This window comes from Lissotriton helveticus, chromosome 7 (assembly GCF_964261635.1).
Source record: "Lissotriton helveticus chromosome 7, aLisHel1.1, whole genome shotgun sequence".
Lineage (NCBI taxonomy): Eukaryota > Metazoa > Chordata > Amphibia > Caudata > Salamandridae > Lissotriton > Lissotriton helveticus.
The window spans coordinates 1,156,105,450-1,156,129,994 of NC_136068.1; the positions used below are offsets into that span (position 1 = coordinate 1,156,105,450).

The following is a 24,545-nucleotide window of genomic DNA, read 5'->3' on the forward strand; positions in this document are numbered from 1 at the left end:
GCCCTTACTGCTCTCATGGCCAGGAAGTAGTTTTCCTTTTACAATTGGGTTAGTATAGACAGAACACAGAATTTGCATAATCATTTGCAAACGTAATTTGTCTCTGAATCTTTTGTCTGTTGGCCTTTCCACTCCTTTATGCACTATCAGATGAGATGTGTTTTTGTCATTATTTCTCTGATATTGTTACTCTGTGATGATCTATGATTTGTACTGTATGTTAGTATTGATGAGCATTAATTTCACATTATGTAGATAAACATTATAAATATATAAATGAGTCTGTCTTTATTAGAGGTGTTTTACTTGTTTTATGAGTATTTTTAGAACCAAGTATTAGTTTGCGAAACCCTGTCAACTATATAAAGATTGCATCGTCAAAATTGGTATATTAGAAATGAAAATACAAATTGGATTTTGGTAAGTTTGGTATTTTGTTTAGTAATTCACTAACCCAGCGTGAAGGGACTAGTTGGGTAATGAAATTGGGCCTTGTCTGTAGAAAAATATTAGTCCCAGATCGCTGGATCAATATTGGTAGCAGCCTGATGGTTTATATTGATTATTTTGACAAATGAATGGTTGAATTATTGATTTTGGATACTAATATGAAAAGTTAGCATCTGTGTTTTATGTAGTTTGGAAGTATGGGTACGAAGTTGCCTAAGATCCCGGGATGTTGATTTAGCCTCAGGAGCAGAGGAAGAGTGTGGAAAAGTATCACACTGGAGAAGTACTTTGTCCGTTGTTGTAATATCGAACAGTGAAAGGCTGTTAATGTTATTCTAAGGGACCTATTCTGAAGTAAGTAAGTAAGCTGGATTTAATAGTGAAGTCCTCTTCCGAAACTTTAGAAAGTACACCTAAATGAGTACTAAGACCTCTCTTCACTTGATTGTAATTTTGAAAGTCCTCTTCTTAAACTTTACGAAATATTCCTAATGGAGTACCCAGACCTCTTTTCACTTGTTGGAGGAGTAGAGTGACCCTGGTCATTATTTTACTGCTTATTAAAGGATCTCTTAAATGATTGAACTATCTCTATATTTAGTGGAGCAGAATAAGTAGCAGTGTTTTGTGTCGTTTCTAATAAGAATTTATTTAGAAAGACTTTGTAGTACATTGCCGTGTTATTTTTTTAAAAGGAGGGTCATTTGTAGTAGTTGTACTGACATCACAAAAAACCGTGCTGGCATTGGTCAGAATAGCAGGTGTGTATTGTGCTGTGATTGGTTTGTTAGTGTGAATCGCGATGGGATTGTAAGAGCGTGAGCGAATAGAGTGAGCGCAATTACGTAAGGATTTCCTTGATTTTTGAAATATTTCCCAAAAAGAGAGAGTTAAAAATTAAGTTGGTAAAAATGATACCAGATTTATTTAAAAAAGACAAGCCAATAGTTACTCGAGAGGGAGTTCCTGTACCTCCTCCAAGATCGCCTGCTTCTTTGATGATGTTAGAGCATGGATATCATACATGTACGTGGGTAGAGAATTGGGTGAGTTATATAGAGGATGATGGAGTTTTAGCTTTCCCAGAGCATGGTACTTTTAATGTAAAAATTTGGGAAAATCTGAGAAGACAAATGAATTTGTTAAAACCGAATCCTAGACCTATGCAGCATGAGGGGCTTGAGGAATGGGAACATGAGATGTACAGAAGGGAGAGAGATACGAATGGGATGAAATATAGGAATACAATGAGATGGTATTCAGAAGCTAAATGGAATGCTCAGATGAAAAAGTAGAGGAGAGAAGTAATCACAGATGGATCATACCCAGTAAGGGTTGCTTAGGACCAAGCTGGTGGAAAGTACAAGGAGAAAAAGAATAATGTACAGACTTCAGAACTAGATATGTATCCAAATGAAATTGATGATGAGTTATTAGCTGAGATATTATTGAAGAGACCTCCACCATATCAGAAGGGTCCGGATGGAATAACTTCAAGTGTACCATTAATGGGTCCTATAATTCCATTGTATAGTGAGGGTCAAAATATTTTGAGAGTTCATGTATTGACAGCTCAGTGAATGGTGTTAGAAATGTAATGGATCAGAATCGAATGAGATGGGTATGTCACTGATTAACATTCTAGTGAATGGAAATGTGACTGAAACGCCAAAAAGGAGTCCACAGATCGATCCTAGAAAATTAATGCCACATGTGAAAGAAACAACTTCAGTATCAGGGGGTTCAGTGGGACCTTCGCCAGAAGAGTTTGATGAATGGATTAGAGGAATGGACCCTAGTAAGTCCAAATCGAGTATAGATATAAATAGGTTAAGCGTAGATCTCCAAGAAATGATTATTGGTACAATAAGTCCGGAGAGATTGAGTAAATATCAAGATGATGAATTGTTATTCTTGTGTAAGAAAAATCAAAAGCTTTATAGAAGACATATAGGTTGGATTTTAGTTATAAGGACTTAGAGAGTTTGACTGCATCTGGTAAAAGATTGCAAATAAAGGAATTTATTAATACACTGAAAATATGGGGTGAATTCGAACGAGGAAAAGGTAGTTAGGCAAAAAAGAAAGAAGAAATGCTTGCAAGTAAGTGTGTGACTACATCTCCTTTGCTTCCGGTAAGAAGACAGAACCTGCTGAAATGATATATCCAATGAGAGAAGTTCCGGGTAGTGAATATGTTCATATTGCTTGGTCAATACAGGACATATTATCCTTTACCAATGAATTTCCTAGGTTGAGAGAAAAGCCTGTCGAGTGATGCAAACAGGTAGAGAGGTTTGTAAAGGTCTCAAAGGTCTAGTTGAAAGATTTGGATGGTTTATTTGATATTGTATTTCCAGCTGATTTATTGACTGAGTGCAAGATTATTAATGTTTGCTAGGAATATAATATTGACTCGAGTTGCGCATGGATAGATGCAGCATTAGGTGGGTGCGTAATGGAAAGCATTATAAGTGATTAATAATGCCTGTGTTTGTTTTCCTTAGAAGCATGGTTTTCTGCTCTGCAGGAAACTTTCGGGTTATAAAGTTGAACGAGATGGTTAAAGTGGAAGGCGAGTGCCCTTCGCAAGTCCTGTGTGCCTGCCAAGAGTTAGCAGGAAGAAACAATTTCTTCATCGCATGGAAAAACATTTCCTCAGAATGCGGCACAGGCGGATTAATGTGACACAGAATTTCCTACATGACCGGGATGGAGGAAATTAATATTATGACCGTGCCTTGAATTTGTATTTCCTGGGTTGGAAGTAGATATACAGAATTCATGGACAATAAGACATTGAGTGAGATGGACATGATGAGAGTGGTGTGACAGTGCACCCCATTCCTTAACCAATCATGTGTACAGAAATGTTGTGTTCTGACATGAATGTGGGTTAGACATTTGGGATTAAGGGTATAATTGAGATTCCTGGTGGGAGGGGTTAGGTTAGGCGGTAGCTTGCTCTCATACCTGCGTGAGAAGAGGCCTTGTTTGCTGTCGCCTATTTTTGAGCTGGCTGTTAATGTTTGATGATTCCAGACTTAGGGGCCGATTATAATGGCGGACGGACCTGAGTCCGTACGCCACCATAGAGTAGGAGGGACCGTCCGCAGGGGCTACGGCGGTCCCTCCATGCAGATTAGGATGTGACCGCCAGGGTGGCGGTCACATCCTCAATCTTTAACATTGCGGCGGGTGCAGCTTCAAGCTGCACCCGCCGCAATGTTAAAAATGCGTGCACGGAATTTGCGTGCACAAAGCAGCAGGCACCGCACGGTGCCTGCCGCTTTGTCCATGCAAATGCAGAGGGGTACCATAGGTACCCCCCATGTGCACCCACCACCCCCCCTTCACCCAGGGGGCCCACAAAGGGCCCCCGAAGTGAAGCTCTGTATGCTTTTCCACGGCGGAAAAGCCGCCGTGGAAAAGCATACTTTGTACTCCATCCTAATATGGATGGCGGTGTCTGATAGACAGTTTTTAATATGTTTAATATTTCAAGACTATGCGTTCCCGCTGATTCATAAACCTTGCCTTTTTACCAAATTCATTTTTTATAATATACGCCATTTGATAATCTTTAATTTCTCTATACTCTCTAATATACTTCTATTGCGTTTTGGGTCCAATCTATTCCAACCCTTGGCTTTTTGTGGCTAGTTTCTTTCAATCTTTAGCGTTAAACATTGTCAGTCACATCTTAGTTCAGCACAGAGTAGAATTATTTACCGCTCAACTTATGCTAGCAATTGTTAGGTTGTGTCTCTTCACTTCCAATAGAGTCCTGGCTTTGAAGTGCGCTGTTTATTTTACAACTAAAGGCCTTTCTGTGGCTGCTGATGCTCGCTTATTCCCCTTTCACTTTCCCCTCATATGCATGTTGCTCCCTCTTGCTCTCCTTCTTTCCACTGTCTGCACTTCCTTTCTCACCCTGAAACTAATTTTGCCCTCTGCGTCCTCATCATTCCACCACCCCTGCTTTGCTTTTCCCTTCTTTTTGTTGCATGTCCTCTTCATTCCAGTCGAACACCCTTCTTCTTAGTACCTCCGGGGCTTGCATCGAAATGAAAAGATGTCCATATTTATGTGTCAAATGGCAAGGAACTTTCATTATAGTCTGCCCTTTCTTTTTATGTCATAGATGCTAAACAATACCTTTAATGAATGATTCCTTGTCATTGGCCTTTATTTAACATAGAAACAAAACATGGTTGTATTAAAGGTAGGGGAGCCTCCAATAAAAATAGTCTTTTGATTCTTAATTAAGGGACTACATTTAATGTGCTCACCCCGCATGTCCAACCTTGACCTGTTGGCCTCGCCAATGCGTGTTTTGAGATTACCATTTCAACTTTCCCCGTCTATCTGTGCTGTGCAATGCCAGCGCAAGACTTTCACAGACTTGTTATTTATTCATTTATGTGAGGTACAATTTTTTGATTAGGAAGAGGACAAAAAAATTACAGTTTTCCTTGAATCCAGTAGATTTGTTTTTTTATTACTCTTAAAGTTTTGCTTACCCGATTATCAATACTCATTTATGGATGTTTCTCTTTCAGGATATTTTAGGCCACCACCTGGAAGAGGACCTGGCAAAGAGAAGGCTGGGACGGAAGGAACGACGTGGTGTGTTTGGTGATGTGAAAGTGGAAAAAATCTGCAGATTTGGGAAACTTTGCTCCCCCTTCCAAGCTCTGGCTACCCCAGTAAGTGCCCTGATGTGTGACATTTTATTAAAAGAAAAAACTCAATAATAATGTTAGGTACATAGCATGGTGTTTTGCAATGTCATAATGCCATAAAAAATTGTGCTACGGTTACCAAATTGATGGACTAGGTAAACTGTTGACCTAGAAATCATGGTGAAATTTACAATCCTGGCTTAATGCCACTCTCCACCACTACAGAAACGCAGGGCTGCTCCATATATACAACAATATGTTGCAGCCCGGCATTTCCCCCTGCGATGGAGCTACACTTAGCAGGCTAGCACCAATGCAGGCACCCTTGCACCATAGTGCAAGGGTGTCATGGTGCAAGGGTGTCTCATTGAGGGGAAGATTGTTTATGTGCAGAAAGGTCTCCCTTCCTGCACATAAACAATCTTAAAATGACATTTTGTAACTTTTATGTATGCTGCTTAATGCAGCACACAAAGAAGTTGCAAAATATAATGTATTTATTTTTTACGTGCAGGAAGGAACACCTTCCTGCACATAAACAATCAATGGCAATTTGCTGTTTCTATGTGTGCTGCAAAACACAGCACACATGGAAACAGCAAAAATGAGGATAGATAAAGCATTTCATCTCCTTTCGCCTGGTTAAGACGAGATTTTCCCTGGTCTTAATTTTGCCATTGTCTCCTATTTACACCTCCCTTGTAAATAGGGGGCAGCTTCAAAATCAATGGGTGTTGCGGTGGAACGCCCACCCCAACACCCATTGCCCTCCCCTTTCACACTAAGTACAGCGTGAAAGAGGGCCCTATTTACAAGGCAGCGATAAGCCACGTTAAGTGGCTTAACGCAGCCTTGTAAATAATTCAAAGCCCCTATCGTCATCACAACGTCACTGAAAGTGAAGTTGTGATGGCTATAGTGGCTTCTCAATATGCCCCTATGAGTGACTTAATTGGTCCTTTAGTGATAACAGCCTGTTAACTGCAGTTTCACTGATATCAGGTGCAAGTGTATCACTCATCGAGCTGTCTTGCTTGTTAACACCTGCAGCAGGTACAAAAACCCTAAATGTCCTACACAAAGTATGAGTAATTAATTCAGTCTGGAGTTTTTACTAGGCACACTGATTTGCATCTTGGTGCCTACCACTATGATAAATCCAAGAATGCAGATAGTTGACCAAGAGTCTCTATCAGGCAACTCACCACCACCCTCTAAGTGACTCAATGAAGAGCAGTCCAGCACAATATCTAATTCAAAGGATTTAGGCAACTGAAGAAGGTAGTACAAGTGGCTTCCAACCTCAATCAATGCAACCAAAGGGGATGATAGGCGGAGTGTTGGACATTGCAAGCACTCACCCCCAGTCAACTGATCTGGGTTTAATCCATCATCATTCTTTAGCTCACTCCGCCACCCCAGTTCAGTCATGGCCATATGCAAATCAGTCTGACCCTGTGCCTCATGTGAACAGTCCAGCCCGAACTGCCAAGCCATGCCTTCCCTGGACTGGAAACAAGCATCCTGGGACCGGTTTCTGGTTAATAAGCTGTCATCAGCCAGGATAGCTTGAAACCAGTGGCAAAGTGAGCAAGGGACCTACGTCTGGGCATACCCTGCCAAGTTAGGGCGAACAAAGCAACCAAAGGGGATGACAGCCGGAGTGTTGAACATTGCAAGCACTCACCCCGAGTTAACTGATCTGGCTTTAATCATTCTTTAGCTCACTCCGCCACCCAATCAATGGCAGGGCCACACGCTTAAACACTAACACACACTGTAACAGCCTGTGGCACTAGCAACAACGCCACCTATCTTCAATCTTGATTTAGTAAATTCACAAGGAGATTATCACTTAGTAAGCCACCCTCTATGAGTCAGACAGTGTGTCTGATAACAACAAGATGTTCTTAAAGTGTTTTTACCCAAAAAGTGCATGTTTGACAGAAAAATGTGCATTTTGAGAAAGTGACATGCTGATGTTTGAAAATAAATTAATTGGCTTTATTTACTCATGTGGAGGCATTTTATACTTATAATGATAGTCTTTCCTGGCATTGCTGTTGGCACACCAATTTTCTTTGTTTTGCGGTGGTCAGTGTTTTATTACAGTCTGGAGATTTAAGTATCGTCTTGCAAAAATATTGTATCTAGATTATCAACAACCACACCATCCGAAGGTAAGTGTATATAGGTATAGTTTTATTTAAGTTTTTAACTCTGCCTCTATTTATCTTGAAGCTATATCTTGTTTATTTATATAAAATGTTATATAAAATTTGCGAGGATTCGTCAAATGACACCAATGATATTTGCAAATGAAAGAATGCTATTCCTATGGAAACTACGTCAGAACTAGAACTAATAGAGAAGCACCAGGACACGTGGGATAATCTTCGATTCTTCATTGGAAATCCAATTCAGAGATACATCGATCGCCACTTATGAAATGAAGTTGGAAACTCTTGTATACTTATGAATACTCCAACATTTATTTAAAGTAATTCAAAAGTATGGTTGTGAGATTCTTTTTATGCACAGCCAACACATTTCGCCTCTTGTAGCCGGTAAGCAGAGGCTTTTTCAAGGCTGAGATAGACAAGTTCATTGAATAATCATAACATCCGAAATTAACTACAGTGATACAAAAAAGGTAGGATGACCCCATTCCCAAGTGTTAAAATGTGGTGAAGTGATTGTTTTAGTCAAACAAAACAAAAAAGATATTCAGTAACAAAAGCAACACAAGTGTACGACCCCACAATATGCATACATGATGGATTTAATGAGAGTAATAGTGAAAAAATCGAGGACAAGATGAGAAATAAAGAGGGGAGAAGAAATAAAGGAAGGAAAAAAGGATAGAAAAACGAAATAATGAAAAAACAATCAAAGCAGCGAAGGTGAGGAGACATCCAAACAGATAAGTGAAGAAAATTAAGAAGTGAAAGAAATTTTTGGGTGGGATAGAATAGATAGATTAGAACAGGAGAATCGTAAAAAAAGAACACGTAATCAGCATTTTCCGATTTGACATGTAATTGTCACAATACTGGTCCAAGAGTTTCCAACATAATAGATAAAAGAAAACAGATAAAAGAAAACAGAAGAAATCGCTTCTCCACGGGCAAATCGTAGGGTAGCATTTCAAGGACCAATTGTTACCACACCACAAGACATAATCATATTAAATACATTCATGTCATTTGAGATCAGTCATCCACACACCATAACGAAGATCGATGTAGCAAAAGCAAAGAACAAAGAAACTCCAAATTATTAATTATTTAACAATAATTATATTTCCTTTACCCTTGACTTCATTCTCACCTTGTAAATGTGAGGCGAAAACGTGTAGAGGGAAGCAGATATAAGTTCTCATATGTCTTCGAGCCCAAACAAAGGATTTGAAAAGACCATGTTGTAGTATGTGCAAGAATCAAATTCAAAGGCCAGAGGCCTTTTTTATTGAAGTGAGGGGGATAAATCATGTACGGTCTCCCTTAATAGGTTGTACCCTTGACAGGAGTGGATTGTTAATTGTGAAGGATGTATCAGTATATAACACACAAATTGGGGAGGGCCTGAGGGACATTTAAAGACCTGCAAAGGTTGTATCCCCCCATATCAAAGTATGAACAACCTAACAAACCTATGGGTCTCTCATCTGATGAATTAATCAGGAATACGTATTATACCTCAGCAACACATTGGTATGCTGAAAGGAAATCAGAAAAGAGCGTTCTGACTGAAGGCGTCGTACAGAAGATGGTTAACCCTGTGTTAGCAGAGTGAATAACTTTTTCTGGATTCCCATCAAAAATCATGTGTGATCAATATTATCATATGGTCCTCCGTCCTGGGTCTGTGTCTCTAGATCACCGAGACAGCTGTAGTACCCTTCACGGACTCATAGTTCACATGTGCCAACAGATGGACAACCATAAGAATCTGATCTGACGGGTGAAGTGCAGTGCAAAAAGAAAAGTGCGTGAAATTTAAAATAGGATAGAGAGTCTCATTATAACATTTTTATTCAGCCAAGACCTCTTCCTAACTAAAACCAAGAACAGCGCAAAACATAACTACTGCAGTTTAACAAATATCTGCATGGGGGCCAACATGTTTCAGCCTTAACGGGAAATGAACCTTAGGCTTTCTTCAGGGCCTCTGTTCTCATATCAATGCGACTGCAAAACTAGTGTTGGTGAAAACTCAATTCAAAAGAAAATATTACTATAATATATTTTTCAGTAAAGGATATAAATCTCCATGAACTGTGACTTCACTCCTCCGGCACCTGGTACCTCTGTTGGATCTGTAGAGGAAGAAGTAAAATAAACACACCGAACACTGGGAAAAAACACCACCTATGAGTTAAGGACCATTCCTTTACTCTATTGCCTTGTTTAAATGTCTAACTTTAGTACATATTACCACTCACCCAGTGTGACCGGGGAAGAGACCTCACCTCGTCCTGGACCTGGCTCAGGCGTAGTGAGACCCCGCTCTGAAAAGCAAAAGGTACACTGGAACTGAACATGGGTTGTAGGATTCACTAATCCTATATCATCCCACTCCTTACATGTACCAGGGAATTTACCTAGCTTTTCAAGCCAACTCTATGCTACTTGGATCTTGCTCTCTAGGACATCACCCCACCTCCCACGTTTCTACCGCTCCTCTCATTGTCAAAGTTGTAATATATCAGGGAGATCACTAGTAAACCTCCTAAAAACATACAAGGTAATCTGTGTGTTTCTACCCAACTGTTCCATAAACTAAGTATGCTACAAAGGCTGTAAAGTATAGTAGTGAAAGCCTAATGTGGCTCCTTACCTGTCCGGCGTTGCCTCAGGCCGTAGCTGAGACAGGGGGAGGCAAGGAGCCGTGCAATGACAAGCTTTTTCATAGGTCACTTAGTGGCCTGTCTACCAATCAAATGTTATTGCTTGGCGGTAGTACAGAGGATTATTTCACTGTTCTGTTCCGTTTTCCGAGTGATATCTCTATTTACATCTTATTGCCCCAGTTGTTTACTTAATGCGTGATTTGGAGCGATCGAAAAGCTTTATGAAAGATTACACTCGATCGCGTAATCTCGCGATGTTTCGTTAAACTGCAAAATGACATCATCGCGCCAAATTCTGTAGTTAAACTGGCCGTATTGGTGTGTATGATTGCCGGAATACTAAGAGTCTTATGGGCTATCCTAATACGCTCGAGACTACTGTTCCCAAGTTGCAAGAGAACAAAGTCAGGTGGGTATGATAATGCAATACATATAAGAACTACATGATGACGTCACCGCGTCCTGTCATGTAGTTCAATCTCTATGATTCTCGCCGCCAATCGACCATTAGCAGAGCTGCCCAATTCTTTCATAGCGTCCCATCAGGTAGTTCTTTAACCCTGTAATACCCAAAACTAAGGCAGGAAACACATCACGAAGGGTTTCTGGGCGCCAAGTGCCAGGTTTGTTAGGCATATATATTATTATGAATCATAAATATCATACCAATCATGTGTCAACCTGGTTATTGTTAAATGCTTCTCGTCTTCACCATATAACTAGTGAGATCAGTGAAGGATAACAAAAAACCTCTCTTTGTTAAGCCTTATGTGTCACAGATCATCCCTCTATGTGTCCGGTCATCATTAAATTAAAGTTCTTGACACGAGAGACATTAAATTTACATAAATGAATACTGTGCATTCCCCACTCAGAACCCATCCCACCGACGGCGGAACAGAAAACTTCCCCCACTCTAGTTCTAATTTGATTGTGTCTGTGGGCAAGGTACTATGTATTGTCACATATGGATGTGGGTATGGACCTTGATTTCACTTGAGGCTTAGCCGGGTATATCATCATTGAGCCCCCGTGTGTCCGTACGTAATTTAAAAACCCATTTCTGTTCCTTCCTAAAAAGAAAATTGGCCACATCTGTGACATGTGATGGTATAAAGGGTTTTTCAAGTACGGTCCATGTGAAGTCTGTTTCTCCATGGTTTTTCACCAAGAAATGTCGTGTCAGTTTAGAGACATTCTTCTTGCATCTAAATGTGCTCTTGTGCTCTAGCATGCGTGTCTTCACTTTTCTGGTCGTCATCCCAATATATTTCTCATTACAGGGACATGTGATTTGATAGATTAAATTCTCACTGTTGCAATTGGTGAATTGCCGCAGTTCCCATGGTTTCGTGGTGCCGATATCAATGCTAGTGGTGTTACAAGTGAGGGCACACATCGAGCAAGTACCACACGGGTGATGTCCTTTAATTGCAGGTAGGTCCCAAAGGGTACCTAACTGCCTCTTTTCTTGTTCCCGTGGGCGAGTGTGTACTAAACAGTCTCTAAGACTGCTTGCTCTCTTGAACGCAAAAAGAGGATACTCAATCTTTTCTTTGCCACTATTGAGTATCCGCCAATGTCGTCTTATGATCTTTTGCACACTTGTGGACTTCGTGTTAAAGGTGCTGACAAGAGTTAACCGATCTTGAGAGGGTTCTTTAATGGATGTTTCAAGTAGCGCCTCACGATTGTTATTCGCAGCCCGTTTCCATGACCGCTTTATCAACTTCTTGGGGTAATGTCTCTGCATCAATTGCCGAGATAGAACGTTGGCGTGAATATTAAAGGTCTCTGTAGTGGAGCAATTCCGCCTGAGCCGCAAGAATTGGCCCACAGGCAAATTGTCCCGTAAAGACTTAGGATGTTGACTTTCATATAAAAGAAGGGAGTTCCTCGCCATGGGCTTGCGCTAGAGTTCGCTTTCCAATCCTGTTGGTGTGGAGTAGATGGAAAGGTCCAAAAATGCAATCCTCTCTTTGCTGGTCTCAATAGTGAATCGCAAGAACTCATTTTGTGCATTCAGCCACTCGAGAAATTGAAGTGCTGTATCCGTGCTGCCTCTCCAGATTAGTAAAACGTCATCAATATAGCGTTTCCACCATAATATTGATGCTAGAAAAGGATTTGTTGATGTCAGCACTGTTTGTTCTTCGAATTTGTGGACATACAGATTCGCCAGCGATGGAGCAAAAATGCTTCCCATGCTTGTCCCTGAAGTCTGTAGATATAGGGTCTCCTCAAATTCGAAAAAGTTCTCCTTCATTGCCATAATGGCTAGAGCCATTATGAAGGGAACCGGGGTAATAGAGTCAATGTCGGTCTCCCCCAGGATGGATCTGATGGTATCTAAAGTCTCATCCTGGGGGATAGACGTGTATAAAGATTCAACATCCAATGAAACCAAGAGATCTGTTTCCTGGTTGAATTCTATATCTGGAATTACCCTCAGGACATCAGCTGTATCTTTTAGATAAGTAGGCATAGTGTGTACTATTGGTCGTAGAAAATGATCCACAAAAGCAGAGAGTGGCTCAAGGAGAGACCCTTGGCCTGAGATGATTGGCCTCCCTGGCGGTGGTCGCTGTGGCTTGTGCACCTTGGGTAAGGTGTAGAAATAGGGCGTGATTGGGGCATGTGCTTGAAGGAATTGTGCTTCTAAGGGGGTTACCCAGCCCTCTGACAATGCCTCCTCTACCAGTGATTTGATCTCTCTGGTCAATCTTACCGTCGGATCTGAGGTTAGCACTTGGTATGCGATCCTGTTGTTGAGTTGTTTCAGGCATTCCATCCTGTAACTTTCCACATCTTGTATAACGATGGAACCCCCTTTGTCAGCAGGCTTGATTATGATAGTTTGGTCTTGTGTCAAGGTTCGAAGAGCTTGTCTCTCTTGTCCCGATAGATTTTTGAAACCTGTTGTATTGTTCGTCCAAATTTGTTCTATATCGTCCTTAACAGCCTGCTCGAACGTTAGTACTTTAGGTGGAATAGAATGGATGGGAGGACAGAAAGTAGATTTTATCCTTAGGCCTGTATTTACATCTTTTTCTTGATTAGAATCGTCTGTACCTTTGTTCAAAAAGAAGTAGTGTAATTTCAGTTTGCGGAAAAACTGAGCTAATTCTGTTTGTAACAAAAAGGGGTCTCCCTCCTCAGTGAAGACAAAGCCTAGGCCTTTGTTCAGGACGTGTTCCTCTATCTCTGTAAGGATCCGATTACTCAGGTTTATCACTAAGCTCGGTTCGGATGTGATTTCTACTCCTGTGCACCTCTCCTCTTCTGGCTCCTCGCACCGGCATGAGGTCCCTCTGACTCGTCCCAGTGTACCTGTGCTTGTGCTTGGCCTTGTGCTTGTGCTTGTGCAGGTCTTCTTTTTCCCCGAGACCGTCGGGGGCCAAACCGAAAAAGCGGCTGGTTGGGATATTGGAGGTAGTTCTGAAAATGCTGTTGGAAGGGCAGTTGGAAATTAACGGGTGGTCCCCAAGGGGCAGGTGGCCAGCATGGTTGTCCTGGCATCATCTGTGGGCCCCCGAAGTTTTGGTATCTTCCAGCTCTTCGTTGACCACGACCTACAAATGGTGCGGGAGTAGTCTCTGGATCACTGCCTGAGTCAGAACTCGACCCTGAGTAATTAGACCCATATTTTCTACCATTCTGGTTATAGTCTGGTGCTTTGTAATTGTCACTAGTGTATGGGTACACTCGATCCATTTTGAATTTTGCCAAATCTTTCTTAAATTTATCTAATTTGGACTGGAGAATAGTCTCCCCATAGTCCTTGGTGTTCCTATCTGATTCATCTTTCTGTTTCTTATAAACAGTTTGAGTGATCGTAGCCTTAATTTGTCCTTCCAGGACTTGTATATCTATCAGTAAGGTATCTGCTACCCGTTTGGCTGTACTGATGATTAATATCAGCCAATCCCGGGTGCAGCGCCAGGCTATTAAAGACCAATCTTCCAAGAATGATTTATCATTTAGAAAGAGCCGGGGTGCATTTGTCACTATGAGCCCTGGTGGTGCACAGCTCGCTCTTAGAAATTCTGCCATTACTATACCGTGATTCTGAGTACGGGAATGCACTTTTTTTAGTGAGAGGACTTTGGTCCAATCGTCAGTACCAGTCACAGACGGAGCTGGCAAGGTCTCGAGGACACTGGGCATATTGTCTAGAATAGACTGATAGACAATATCATCATATGCTATACCTCTGCGTTCGGACATGATTGTAACAAGTAATAGGAGCAGCTAATACCGAGGGGAAGGGGAGTCCCTAAGGCAAGTTCTGTAACACAGAAAAGATCACTGCTATAACTAGTGAACTGTCATCAACTGTCTCTAAAGGTACAGTTGTTCATTGGCCCGCGGCAGATCTGCCGCTCAAAACATATATAACACACAAATTGGGGAGGGCCTGAGGGACATTTAAAGACCTGCAAAGGTTGTATCCCCCATATCAAAGTATGAACAACCTAACAAACCTATGGGTCTCTCATCTGATGAATTAATAAGGAATACGTATTATACCTCAGCAACACATTGGTATGCTGAAAGGAAATCAGAAAAGAGGGTTCTGACTGAAGGCGTCATACAGAAGATGGTTAACCCTGTGTTAGCAGAGTGAATAACTATTTCTGGATTCCCATCAAAAATCATGTGTGATCAATATTATCATATGGTCCTCCGTCCTGGGTCTGTGTCTCTAGATCACCGAGACAGCTGTAGTACCCTTCACGGACTCATAGTTCACATGTGCCAACAGATGGACAACCATAAGAATCTGATCTGACGGGTGAAGTGCAGTGCAAAAAGAAAAGTGCGTGAAATTTAAAATAGGATAGAGAGTCTCATTATAACATTTTTATTCAGCCAAGACCTCTTCCTAACTAAAACCAAGAACAGCGCAAAACATAACTACTGCAGTTTAACAAATATCTGCATGGGGGCCAACATGTTTCAGCCTTAACGGGAAATGAACCTTAGGCTTTCTTCAGGGCCTCTGTTCTCATATCAATGCGACTGCAAAACTAGTGTTGGTGAAAACTCAATTCAAAGAAAATATTACTATAATATATTTTTCAGTAAAGGATATAAATCTCCATGAACTGTGACTTCACTCCTCCGGCACCTGGTACCTCTGTTGGATCTGTAGAGGAAGAAGTAAAATAAACACACCGAACACTGGGAAAAAACCACCTATGAGTTAAGGACCATTCCTTTACTCTATTGCCTTGTTTAAATGTCTAACTTTAGTACATATTACCACTCACCCAGTGTGACCGGGGAAGAGACCTCACCTCGTCCTGGACCTGGCTCAGGCGTAGTGAGACCCCGCTCTGAAAAGCAAAAGGTACACTGGAACTGAACATGGGTTGTAGGATTCACTAATCCTATATCATCCCACTCCTTACATGTACCAGGGAATTTACCTAGCTTTTCAAGCCAACTCTATGCTACTTGGATCTTGCTCTCTAGGACATCACCCCACCTCCCACGTTTCTACCGCTCCTCTCATTGTCAAAGTTGTAATATATCAGGGAGATCACTAGTAAACCTCCTAAAAACATACAAGGTAATCTGTGTGTTTCTATCCAACTGTTCCATAAACTAAGTATTTGATTGGTAGACAGGCCACTAAGTGACCTATGAAAAAGCTTGTCATTGCACGGCTCCTTGCCTCCCCCTGTCTCAGCTACGGCCAGAGGCAACGCCGGACAGGTAAGGAGCCACATTAGGCTTTCACTACTATACTTTACAGCCTTTGTAGCATACTTAGTTTATGGAACAGTTGGATAGAAACACACAGATTACCTTGTATGTTTTTAGGAGGTTTACTAGTGATCTCCCTGATATATTACAACTTTGACAATGAGAGGAGCGGTAGAAACGTGGGAGGTGGGGTGATGTCCTAGAGAGCAAGATCCAAGTAGCATAGAGTTGGCTTGAAAAGCTAGGTAAATTCCCTGGTACATGTAAGGAGTGGGATGATATAGGATTAGTGAATCCTACAACCCATGTTCAGTTCCAGTGTACCTTTTGCTTTTCAGAGCGGGGTCTCACTACGCCTGAGCCAGGTCCAGGACGAGGTGAGGTCTCTTCCCCGGTCACACTGGGTGAGTGGTAATATGTACTAAAGTTAGACATTTAAACAAGGCAATAGAGTAAAGGAATGGTCCTTAACTCATAGGTGGTTTTTTCCCAGTGTTCGGTGTGTTTATTTTACTTCTTCCTCTACAGATCCAACAGAGGTACCAGGTGCCGGAGGAGTGAAGTCACAGTTCATGGAGATTTATATCCTTTACTGAAAAATATATTATAGTAATATTTTCTTTTGAATTGAGTTTTCACCAACACTAGTTTTGCAGTCGCATTGATATGAGAACAGAGGCCCTGAAGAAAGCCTAAGGTTCATTTCCCGTTAAGGCTGAAACATGTTGGCCCCCATGCAGATATTTGTTAAACTGCAGTAGTTATGTTTTGCGCTGTTCTTGGTTTTAGTTAGGAAGAGGTCTTGGCTGAATAAAAATGTTATAATGAGACTCTCTATCCTATTTTAAATTTCACGCACTTTTCTGTTTGCACTGCACTTCACCCGTTAGATCAGATTCTTATGGTTGTCCATCTGTTGGCACATGTGAACTATGAGTCCGTGAAGGGTACTACAGCTGTCTCGGTGATCTAGAGACACAGACCCAGGATGGAGGACCATATGATAATATTGATCACACATGATTTTTGATGGGAATCCAGAAATAGTTATTCACTCTGCTAACACAGGGTTAACCATCTCCTGTATGACGCCTTCAGTCAGAACCCTCTTTTCTGATTTCCTTTCAGCATACCAATGTGTTGCTGAGGTATAATACGTAATCCTGATTAATTCATCAGATCAGAGACCCATAGGTTTGTTAGGTTGTTCAAGGATGTATCAGTCACAACACCGCACACGGAGCTCAGTGTTACAGTCTTACCATAGATTTGAATCATCATGTAAGGTCAGAACCTATCAATTTCAATTAGACATTCTCTATTCTCCTGAAAAAATAACATGTGGTAAAAGAGCCCATTAGCATCCAGAACCAAGTCGTACACAAAAGAGGGTAGTCAAAATCATATTTATATCTCGATTTGTATTACCAACATACCAGTAGGCACAAGTAAATAGGCTGGAGTCGATCTGCTGAAGCCTTCGGAGTCCGTAAGAGCTCAGGGTCAGCAGACCCGACAGCAGTGTTGCTGTGCCTGCGAATGCAGGGGAGTGACTCCTAAACTCTAAGGGAGACATCTTTGGTTGTCCTTATTGCTCCACAGGTCCTGCACGGATCCTGTATGGTGCACAGGCACAGACGATACTTCAGACAGAGAGGGAGACAAAGTCGGGCCCAAATGAAGTCCAGCGAAGTACAGAGTGTCCAGACGATCGAAGGTCAGTGGTTTCCGGTTCAGAATCTTGTCCACATCGAATCTAAGGTCCTACAGCCAGTTAAGCACTTTTGTACCGACAGGAGAGGGTTGGACAGATTCAGGGGACTCTCCAAAGAGAGGGTCTGAAGAGTGGGGAGGTTACTCCCATGTCCTTTGCCCACTTTCACGCCAGAGCGGGAGCGAACTGCTCCCAGGACTGGTTTGAACTGGCCTATGCACAGGCACACCAAATGTGCCTCTCATGCAGGCTTTCGGTCGCTTGCAAGTACACCCACCTAGCCCTAACACACTAAGGGCCAGATGTAGGTAATTCTATTTTACCGACTCATAAATACCGAATTTTACCGATTCAGTATTTATGAATCGGTAAAATAGAATGTGTTAGATGTAGGTAAAATTGGTATTTGAAATACCGATTCTGTAAAAATCGGTATTTACCGATTCTGTAATTACAGAATCGGTATTTCCCATTGATTCCTATGGGCTTTGAAGCCCATAGGAATCAATGGGAAATATCGATTCTGTAATTACAGAATCGGTAAATACCGAATCCTGCAAGGGTGCAGGGGGTGTCACTTTGACACCCTCTAGCACCCCAAATACAGGCATATGTGCCATGTGGCACACAGACATGCCCTAAGGGCACGTCTGTCTGTCACATGGCATAGGTGTGCATGCACACATGTGCATGCACACCTGGATTCGGTATTTTACCACCCAATTGAATTGGGTGGTAAAATACTGAATCTGAAAGGCCTTTGGGACTCAGAAGAGTCCCACCTACATTTGGATTTACCGAATCGGTAAAATTACCGATTCGATATTTTACAGAATCGGTAAATTTACAGAATCGGTAAATTTACCGATTCTGTAAAATAAAGGCCCCTACAAGCCAATTTCTAAATACCGGTCGGTAGCGACCGAAATCGGAGTCACTTCCCTGTATCGAAGATGATACGATCCTCAACAATAAGCAAGAAACAGTCACCTCCCAATAGGAAGAAAGACCACATTTGTTTTGTCACAGACTATCACAATGGCCAGCATAATGCCAGAATGGTATTAAAATGCCACTGGCATCTACTCCAATATACACCAGGAATCAATGAACATTTGCGCGAATACCCAGAATTGAGCTTCCATCGTGCACCTAATCTGAGACAAATGCTATGCAAATCAGAGTTCGTAGATAAAAGAAAAACAATCAGCACTTTTCTGGACAGACCAGCTGGTTTTCCTATATGTCATAACTGCAATGCATGTAGATTGGGCAAAAATAAAGCCAGTGCGATCACGATTAATATTGGACCACCAATCAAGATAAGGGAATGGATCGATTACAACAGCAAATTTGTGATTTATCTAATCATCTGCCCTTGCAATCGCCCCTACATTGGGAGCACTATCCGCCCACTGAAAACTCGGATATTAGAGCACTACAGGAACATCACTACATTTTCCGAGGGATATCCCCTTACTGAAAATTTGCACAAAACGCACGCCCCCCCCAACAAAACATTAACGTTTTTGGCCATTGAGAAGATACACAAAAACAGATGTGGGGCAACAGAGATCTGGGACTCCGTAAAAGAGAAAGTGAACTTATTCTGCAATACAAGGCCACAAAGAATGGAGCCAATAAAGACGCAGAATTACAATACTGGTTGGACCAAGACTAAGAATCAACTTATACTGTATGGCACTTGCCTGCGTAATCAACGATGCTTGCAGAGCGAGTTAGCCTATTACTTTTCTTACCTTCACAAAAAATCTTTTACTTAAGAATCTTACTTAGATGATTGGTGTCATGATCATTTTCATATTTGCATTTAACAATTGACAAAGGTGGTTTCTCCTTTTCTTTTCTTTTTTATTCTCTTTGTCCTTCCACATACTTTAATATACATTATTAGATGAATTTCTTGACATATTCACCTACCCATATTTTGTCTGTTCAGCACACTACCTGGATTCTAAGACCAGACGATCTACACCCACTCACAGTCATAGTGTAAACTCAATAGTGACTCTTTTCAGGACCAGAGACTCCACCCTCTCCAAACTGAGAGGTGATGGAGTCAGGTAATTAAGATATGTCACAGTAACGTTCCATGTACTAGATAAAAGTTACATGCAATATCTATGTGTCTTACAACATCAAGACTGAGATTACATACATCTGGCTAGTGAAAAACATAAAACACAACCTCGAGATGAGTGATATTGACAAAATGATATCTGGATCCTCATAGAACTAGATGATCAGCAAACATGGCATGATCCGATTACTAAAGGGGATGATGGACGGAGTGTTGAACATTGCAAGCACTCACCCCCAGTCAACTGATCTGGGTTTAATCCATCATCATTCTTTAGCTCACTCCACCACCCCAGTTCAGACATGGCCATATGCAAATCAGTCTGACCCTGTTCCTCATGGGAACAGTCCAGCCCGAACTGCCAAGTTATGTCTTCCCTGGACCGGAAACAAGCCTCCTGGGACCGGTTTCTGGCTAATCAGCCGTCATCAGCCAGGCTAGCTTGAATCCAGTGGCAAAGTGAGCAAGGGACCCGCGTCTGGCCATACCCTGTCAACTTAGGGCGAACAAAGCAAAACAATAGGGGATGATGAGACCGGTTTCTGGCTAATCAGATGTCTGAACTGGGTTGGTGGAGTGAGCTAAAGAATTATGATGGATTAAACCCAGATCAGTTGACTTGGGGTAAGTGCTTGAAATGTTCAACACTCCGTCCATCATCCCCTTTGGTTTTGCCATGATCCGATTACCACCTTCCCACACTGGTCACCATTGAACCTCCTAACTCTAGCCTTAGGTTCTATTTCTTTGGGATCTGATCGACATATATAGGTAAGAAAATTCCTTAATAATGACACACCATCCACATCAGAGCAAACTTGACTTAAACCCTTGTAAAAAGGGTTCCATGTATTAAGATATCCCTCACATTTTTTGTACGTTTTTGGGAACATCAACTATGTCATGGAATTGTCTATATGTTTAATACTATACTTAAATGTAGACATCTAGTTACATAATACATCAGTGGTTTCACCATTTAAAGATGATGTCACGCATGCATCCACTCTGAGCTGGTACCTCTCCTAAATTGGAGGATACCAGAGGATGTGATAGGATGGACATCTGGGTCACCTCTAATGTAACCCTGATGCCTTTGGGAGACTGTGTGCCTGCCATCAGAAATGGATAATGATGACAGATCTGACATGTGGTAAGCCTTCAGAACAGTGGAATATGTGGTATTCCATTTTTTATGGAGGACGATAGAGTTACACCATGTCCCTTTCTCTTATTTCTGACAGAATTGCTGAATTCCTCCATACCGACTCCAGCCTATTTCCTTGTGTCTACTGGTATGTTGGTAATACGACTCGAGATATAAATAGATTTGTGACTACCCTCTTTTGTGTACGATTTGGTTCTGGATGCTAATGGGCTCTTTTTTCAGGACAATAGAGAGTGTCTAATCGAAATTGATAGGGTCTGACCTTACATTATGATTCAATTCTACGTTAAGACTGTAACACTGAGCTCAAGGTGCAGTGTTATGACTGATACATCCTTCACAATAAACAATCCACTCCTCTCAAGAGTATAAGCTATTAAGGTAGACCGTACGCGATATACCGCCCACACTTCTATAACAAGCATTGGCATAGCCAATAGGTCTCGCCTTTGGGACGTTATAAGTATTTAGTTATGCAGCACAATATCCTTGGTGCAACAACATCAACTGCTGCTTGGCTAAACACTTATAAGGTCCCAAAGGCGAGACCTATTGGCTATGTCAATGCTTGTTTTCTTAGTGATGTGCTGTTCGTAGCCATTATGTATTTGCTTGCCCTTTACTATTGTATACCTCTCCTTTATTGCAATCCTATTTATTACCAATGTTGTAAGGACAATAGCATATGTATAGGTTGTTGGACCTGGCCCTTTTTGGCAGGTTCACTCCGAAACTTTTTGCTTTTTCCTAGCCTGTTTCTGGAACCCAGTGTTGATGGTTTTAGGCCTTTGCGCACTTTTTCACTGTGGTACAGTGTAAAGTGTGTGAGCTCTCTGCGTATGTATGGTGAGTGACCTGCCCTCCCATAGGAATGAATGGGGAATATGTATGCCCATGGTAGTTCCTGATGTGTGGGGAGTGCAGGGTCGAGTTTGATATGTGCGAACTCGTGAGATTGAATGCTGCGAAATGGTGTATGCGGCATGATTGTGTCTAGTCTAGAAGTGCCACTTTGAGAAGTTGGCATATTTGTGTAATTTGTGCCTGGCGTGTGATTGGCTGGTGAGCCTGGCCCAGAGTGCCTGGGCCTGCTTGTGGTTTGACTGTCTGGTTTAAGGGTGACAGGGGCTGCAGAGCCCTAGAAGGTTGTCTGAGTCAGCCCGTGGATGAAAGGCAGCATCTGCTGCCAAGGAAGTGGGTGGAGATAGCACCTGAGAGTGAATGAGGCTGTGCCTGCCTGCCACAATGCTGGCTCCACCTCCCCGCTGGGCGACTGTCACCTCTGTTCCTGATACTGAAAGGACTTCCCTATAACCAGTTCTAGCTGGTTCTCACACTGCCTGCACAAAGACTTCAAAGACTTTTCTCTGTATAAGAAGGGGCTGTGTCCCCTTCCAAAATGTTCTTGTTTCTGACTTGAATCTACCAGGGACGGGCGCTGCCTAGCCCCTGGATGCCTGGAGGACTTCTGGGGGACCCCTCTGCCTTGCCTGGGCTGAGGGGGGGACTTTGCTTTGCCCCTTGGAATCTCTGGGACCTTTGGCAGCATGGAGAAGCTGCATTTCCTTTCAGATAACTTTGTCTTGCTTTTGCCTGGGCTTATTCTAGCCTAAAGCGCCTGGAAGCGCTTTGTTTGCCTCTAGCGCTTTGGAGCGCTTTATTTTTGACCTTTGCAGCATGTAGCTGCTCTCTGACCTGCTCGTGGTTTGAGGCAGGAGCCCACCCTGCATTTAGCCTGAGTTTCGATATTTTTATGGATGGGTGCCACCCCATTTATTTAGTTGCCTAACGGGTGCTCACCCCACTTCTATTCTTATTTTTCCAACCGGGTGCCCACCCCTCATTTTGCCACTTTTTATCACGGCCGCGGCCCTCGCGCCGCGACCAGGAAGTCAGGCACCGTAGTGCCTGATGTGGGGCGGGACTTCCAGGTCTTGGAGGCAGTCCCGCCTGCTACCGCGCTCTGATTGGCCTGTCCGGCCGGCTGAGGAGAGAAGATGGCGGCGGCCGCGGCGGGGCTCCCGTGTGCCCGAGAGGGAGCCCCGAGAGAAGAGAGGAGCCAAGAGGTAGCGTGGCCGGGGCTCGAGTGAAGAGCCCTGTGTGCTGGCAGAGCCCCGGCCCGATTGCAGAGAAGTGACCGACAGCAGGGAGGACGCCGCAGAGAGCGGCGCGACGATGGAGCCTCCCCGCAGCAGGGCCGGTGAGTGGGGGCTTCTTGTTGGGTGCCTCGAGGCACCGTGCTCTGTCCTCGTCTGGAGCAGCCCCGTCTGGCAGCGGGCCGCTCCCACCTTGCCCCGCATTCTGTGTCGAGCCCCCGAGGCTCCGGGGGCATGTGCAATTTAGAGCCCAGAGAGGCTCTTGCGGGCATTTTTGGCATCCTGAGTCCCCCGAGGGGGAATCCAACGAGGGCAGCATTTAGAAGGGGCGTCGGGGCACATTGTCGGTGCCCGCCCCCCCCCCCTCCTGCCTGCGAGGCTCGGCCCCAGCCTTTTCGTTGTCGAGTCCAGAGAGGCTCAAGTGCCAGTTTGGGTATTTAGAGCCTGAGAGAGGCTCATGGGCATTTTTATGTTCTGAGAGCCTGAGAGAGGCTCTGGGGGCATGCTTTGTTCTTTGGAGCCCCGAGAGGCTCCCGCCCCTATTTTGATTCACGAGCCCAGCGAGGCTCGAGGTGCCATGGGTTTCAGAGCCTGAGGGCTCCATGGTGCATATATAGTTTTAGAGCCTGTGTGGCTCCAACGTCTGGGGCATGTGATATGCCCAGAGCCTGTGTGGCTCCAGCAGTGGGCCCAGTTTGCGCCTAAGGGTCAGCGAGGACCCTGTTGACGTTTTGAAGTTCCCAGCTTCCCAGCAATTAGTGGGCACCTGCACCATTTAGGCCCCTGACATTGAGACACAGGGCGTCCTAGCCCCAACAAGGCCAGTTGGCCTAGGGACTGCCACAGGTGGTGGCTTATGTGAGGTTTTGCGCAATTGTGTGGTTTTTCCTTGCACCTCTGAATGTGTTAGGCATCATGTGTCTTTGCGCTATTGAGTTGTGTCTTTCTTTCCCTGCGCTGCACCTCTGAATGTTTTAGGCGTCATGTGTCTCCTAGCGCTGCACTTCTGAATGTGTTTGTGATGCATCATGTGCTTTGTTCTTAACACCGCTGAATGTGTAGGTTTATGCATCATGTGTTTCCCTTTACTACTCCTCTGAATGTATATTTATGCATCATGGGTAATGTGTTCTTGCTTATACCCCTAAATGCTGTGTGATACTTAGGTGGTTGTTCTTTTTAGTACAGGTGGTCTTAGTTAGGTCCTGGTCCCCTGCGTGACATTCTCCTAAGGTGTTTAGGGTTGCGTAGGTGGTACTTACCTGTTCCCAGTAGTTACTGGATGTGATTTATAACTGTTATTTTATATTCTTTTATTCTAATTTCTGACAATATTTCAATTTCTACTAAGTGCTGATGCTGACAGTGGCCCATGTGGCCCTGTCCTGTAAATAATCCCTTATGAATGTTGCCCGTGCCAGTTGGCACAATGTACATGTGTGATTTCTATCTGATGTGTTTTGACAATACAAAAGTTATTTTAATATAACCTTGTGTGGAGTTCCTTTTGTGGTGTGCCTAGGATGTTGTTGCTGTTGTGCGCTGGTGCAAATGCTTTACACATTGCCTCCGAGTTTAGCCTCACTGCTCGTGCCAAGCTACCAAGGGGGTGAGCAGGGGTTATCTTGGCGTGTGACTCCCTCGCCCTGACTAGAATGGTGGTTTCTGCCTGGCTTTGGCGTCAGCCTTAGCCTACCAGAAATAGCCATTTCTAACATTGGTGGGTAGCGGTGCGGATTTGGACTTGTGTTTGCGCAGTGCCACTGC

At 43.1% G+C, this 24,545-nt stretch overlaps 1 protein-coding gene across 1 annotated transcript in view; it reads left to right on the forward strand.

The window, feature by feature from the left end:
- Positions 1 to 24,545, forward strand: part of LOC144769415 (cilia- and flagella-associated protein 337-like) — an 817,111-nt gene that overhangs the window by 730,019 nt on the left and 62,547 nt on the right. The window contains exons 20-21 of the mRNA XM_078653507.1: positions 5,013 to 5,159; positions 7,235 to 7,315. Of these exons, the coding sequence (XP_078509633.1) occupies positions 5,013 to 5,159; positions 7,235 to 7,315 (228 nt within the window). The remainder of the gene's footprint in view (positions 1 to 5,012; positions 5,160 to 7,234; positions 7,316 to 24,545) is intronic.